Source organism: Muntiacus reevesi, chromosome 1, assembly GCF_963930625.1.
Source record: "Muntiacus reevesi chromosome 1, mMunRee1.1, whole genome shotgun sequence".
NCBI classification, from domain to species: domain Eukaryota; kingdom Metazoa; phylum Chordata; class Mammalia; order Artiodactyla; family Cervidae; genus Muntiacus; species Muntiacus reevesi.
The window spans coordinates 183,675,347-183,679,692 of NC_089249.1; the positions used below are offsets into that span (position 1 = coordinate 183,675,347).

General features: G+C 55.4%; 1 protein-coding gene across 2 annotated transcripts; it reads left to right on the forward strand.

Annotated features, from left to right (window-relative positions):
- Window positions 1–298: 298 nt before the first annotated feature.
- LRRC25 (leucine rich repeat containing 25) lies at window positions 299–4,037 on the forward strand. 2 transcript variants are annotated; one of them, XM_065917436.1, is made up of 3 exons: window positions 299–394; window positions 982–1,766; window positions 3,619–4,037. In XM_065917436.1, exons 2-3 carry the CDS (start codon window positions 991–993, stop codon window positions 3,755–3,757), a joined length of 915 nt encoding a protein of 304 aa, XP_065773508.1. In that variant the 5' UTR covers window positions 299–394; window positions 982–990; the 3' UTR covers window positions 3,758–4,037. The 2 variants fall into 2 exon arrangements, with proteins under 2 accessions (XP_065773508.1, XP_065773507.1); XM_065917435.1 differs by having other exon boundaries at window positions 301–461.
- Window positions 4,038–4,346: the final 309 nt, after the last annotated feature.

Genomic DNA, 4,346 nt, shown 5'->3' on the forward strand with positions numbered 1-4,346 from the left:
CCGGGGGCGGAGCCTCTTCCAGGGCTCAGCGTGGATAATGTTTGTTGAATGAATAAATGAATGCATGGGTTGGGAGTCAACTGAGCTCAGACTGGGAAGTGAGAGTGAGTTGATGAGGGAGCAGTTAGTTGGGGTGTCATGGGGGACATGTAGTCATTGGGTCTCAGCAAGAAGGAAGCAGGCCGCCCGCCCCTCCCGTGAGAATCCCGATTCTTGAGGCCTTCCACGGGGCGGGGGCGGGTCTCTGGGTCGTCTTTATTCTTCCCCTCTGCACTTCACTCGGCACCAGTTCCTCTTCCCCGTGAGCAGAGCTGGGTGCAGAGCTATAGGAGCGCCAGGCATCACAGTGGATCGGAATCCGGGGAGGGTTGGACCCTCTGACCCCCAGGTCCAGGTCAGCCAACACGCCGCCGGCAACTTCCAGCAGACCGAGGCCAAGGGCGGGCAGTAGGACCAGAAAGGTGGGAAGGAGGCATTGGAACTTGGGTCTCTGCAAACCAGAGCCGGGGCGGGGTGGGGGTGGGGGTTACTCGTCAGCACCCCAACCCAAGACTCTCAGACCCAGACTCCCAGCCCCCTGCAGTTCGAGAAGAAAGGCACAGGGGCGGGGTCGTTTCCGGGGCAACAGCTCGTTTGCATATAGGCCTGTCTTGGCCGGCTAGCTCTCCCAAAATATTTGGGGAAATTGGGCAACCTAGCCCGAAGGGGCACGCACATCTGAGAGAAGGAGAAGGGGCTGACTGGGCCAAGTCTCCTCTTTGCCTTTCAAGCCCCTGAGGCATCAGGGTTAGGTACCCATTCCCCAGAAGGGGAGACTGAGGCCAGAGCCAATCAAAGAGGAGCAGCCAGCGAAGGGCTGCCGTTTTAACACTTCAGAAGTGGCCTGAGCTATAAAAACATACATATATATATATACAAGTGGTAAGGGGGAGGGTGACCACAAGCTGAGGCTGGGGCTTGGATTCCGGTGTCTCTGCCTAGGTTGCCTGAATGGGGGACGCCCTGATGTGGGCGCTGTTGATGCCGTTGCTGCTGCACCAGGCAGGCAGCCAGACATGCAGCGTGTTCTCGGAGGACGTGAGCTGGGCCACGAAATACACTGACACATGCCTCAACTTCAGCGGCCGCATCCTGAGCCAGCTACCTCAGAACCAGTCTCTGCAGGCCAGGTCCGTGCAGCTCCTCGACCTGTCTGCGACCGGCCTTCAGCGGCTCCCGTGGTCCTTCTTCAGAGACCTGCCGCAGCTGCAGTTGCTGATTGTGACCAACAACTCCTTGGACTTCGTGGACAGGGCGCTGGCCAAACGCTGTGACCTCACCCTGCGGGCTGACTGCAGCTGTGCCCTGGTAGACTGGCACAAGGACTGGCAGGGCAACTGCTCTGGCCCAGAGCTTCCGGAGTGCCTGGATGTGTCCACCGGTGCCTGGCACAACCTCTCTGTCTTCTTGGAAGTGAGCTGTCCCTCTGGCCTGACCAAGGCAACCATTGGCGCACTGGCAGCCAGTGGAGGCCTGCTCCTTGTGCTTGCTGTTGCTGGCCCGGTGCTGGCCTGGAGACTCTGTAGACGTCGGATGGGCCAGAACCTGAGCAAAACGTGGGCTGCTCAGGATGGCTCCAGGTCTGGCTCGGGTCGGCAGCCGAGGTACAGTAGCCAAGCCCACAGGCCTAAGCCCCCAGCCAACACCCCGCCCGGATCTTTCACTTCTGACTATGAGAACATGTTTGTGGGCCCACCGGCTGCCAGACACCAGTGGGATGAACACAGGTGAGTGACCCACACACGTGTGTCTGTGAGTCTCTGGAGCCGGATGGCCAGGGTCCAACTCCTGGCTCTGCCTCTTATAGGCTGTGTGATCTTGGGCAAGTAGTTTCCCCTCTCTGGGCCTCAGTTTCTTCCCAGATAAAATGGGGTTAATAACAGTCCTCCGCCTCCCAGAGCTGGCGCAAGAACTAAATGAGTTCCTGGATAGAAGACACGCATCCCCCTGCATGACCTGCAAACCCAGTTTCTGGCTGACAAGGATGCGGAGGGAGGAGGCAGGTGTTCAAGGTGGAGTGGGGGCTCTGTGGTCGCAGTCAGTGGCCTGGGCTTAGATCTTGTGTGACCCCAGGCCGCCTTTGAACCTCTGTTTCTGTCTCTGTAAAATGGGACCACATTCCCATCTCCCCCGGACACACAGGAGATGCCAAGAAAGCCGTCTATGTCTCTCTATCCCCACAAAGCCCTGCCTCCCAAATGGGCTAAGCTTAGATAGATGGGCCTGTTTCCAGGTTGGATGAGAGAGGGGATTTCTGGGGGGCAAGCACAAGGAGGAACAAAGACCTGGAGGTGGGAGAGAACAGAGACCAATGTGAATGTGTTTTGAGAATGCAAGACTTCAGGGCTGAGGTTGGAGGGGGCCGGGAGGATCCAAGCAGGAAGGGAAGAGGGTCACGATTGGGTTGGGCAGCAGAATCCAAAAGATGGGGAGGCTTGTGGGAAGTTATTGAGGAGAAATGAGAGAATATGCAAAGCAGATACAAATATGGCTCAAAAGCAGAAGTGGTCTGCGGTAGGGAGTAGAAGGCACCAGACTTCCTAAGGCAGTGTATGTTCTGATGCCCACCTCTGCCTTGCTGTCCCCAAGATCTCAGGGCCAGGCTCCTCTAAAAACACTGCTTACAATAGAATGTGTCAATCTCATCCTACACTTCACAGTTGCAGAAATAGAGTTTCTGGAAACTCCTTGGCAGCCCAGTGGTTAGGACTCTGTGGTTTCACTGCTGAGGGTGCAGGTTCAATTCCTAGTCCAGGAGCTAAGATTCCACAAGCTAGGTGGCACAGCCAAAAAAAAAAAAAGAAAGAAGGAAATGGAGGTTCTGGGGGGCAGGAGAATGACTTGCTCAAGGTCAGAATCAGAGACTAGAGCAAACCCTGACTTCCATCCCCATACAACCATTTATGTATTTTGGAGTAATTTATAGTACAGTATAAATGACTGATAGACACCACTTAGTCAGTGGGGCCTTTGTTCCAGGAGGAGCCAGGGGTGGGGTTAGGATGTTCTGGAGGTGGGAAATTTCTTCTCTGGGGTCTTGCCCACCATAGCAAGATATTCCTAGAAGCTACCTCCTCCCTGATCCATTCAATAGGTGGGGAAACTGAGGCTCAGAGATTTATTTTTGTATCGAGGCCCAAAGTCAGTTGCTTCAGGAGACCTGGGGGGAAATTTCCCATCTGAAGGGGCCCTGATTCAGCTCCAGGCAGCACGTTCATATGCCTGGTGTGACCAGAACTTCCAGTTTTTCAAGAGGAAACCAAAAACTAAATTTGAATGTAAAAAATGGGCAACTATCTCAGCTTTAAGGAAGGAAAAAAAAAAACAACCTACCATGACTCAAGGTCCTCGGACCACAGCGTTACAATGCTGAATCCATAGACTCTTCCCTGAATCACTGCCCGCTACTTGCTTTCCTCACAGGAAGTTGGGCCAGGCTGGGAGTGCACTGCCTAATGCCTCACTCACCTCATATGTAACTAGGAGTGGACGCAATCACCATGAACTACTTTGCCTCTAAAAGCTGATGTGCCTGCTCCCTGAGTCCTGCCTGACCTCCCATCTGTCTTTTCCCCACAGGTCTCCCCCTTCAGAGGGCAGAGACTTCTACATGACCTACGAGAGCCTCCAGCACGAATCCCAGCCTGTCTATTGCAACCTTCAGTCGCTGGGCCAGGTCCCATTGTATGACGAGGAGTATGTGGTCCCTGGGCGCTGAGCAACGTCTTCACCATCTCAAACTCCAGCCTGGCCCCTTCCAGGTGACGGGGCATTCTTCAGTCCTCCTGTCTAAGGACTGGGACCAGGGGAGGGTCATCCTAGAGGCCCCAGAGAGGCTCTGGAGCCCCATCCCTAGCCCACTCTGCCCCCCAGGCCACTTGGCTGCTAGAAGAGGAGGAGAGACCCCAACATGGATGGGGACGGGAGAGTCAATGTGTGAATGCTGCTGGCATCCCCTATCAATGTGCAAGCATTGCCCAAATAAATTCTACAGGACAGACGAGGCTGCTGGTGAGTGGGCTCCTCAGAGCCAGTTCTTGAGCTTCCAAGACAAGAACACTGAGACTCCTCAATTGCCCCCAACCCCAGTCCCTCCCCTCTGTCCTTCTCAGGCCCCTTTCTCGGATGCCTGGTATCCAGCCTTGGGCCCCAAGGCAGCCCACGCCAGCCTCAGAAGGGTCTTTATAACTCAAGAATAGCACCGTGCTCCTCCCCTGCTCACATACCCTCTATGGCTCCCCAGCGCCTCCAGATTCTCAGCCTGGTGGTTGAGACCTGCATGGACCCAGCCCTGTCCACCTCACCAC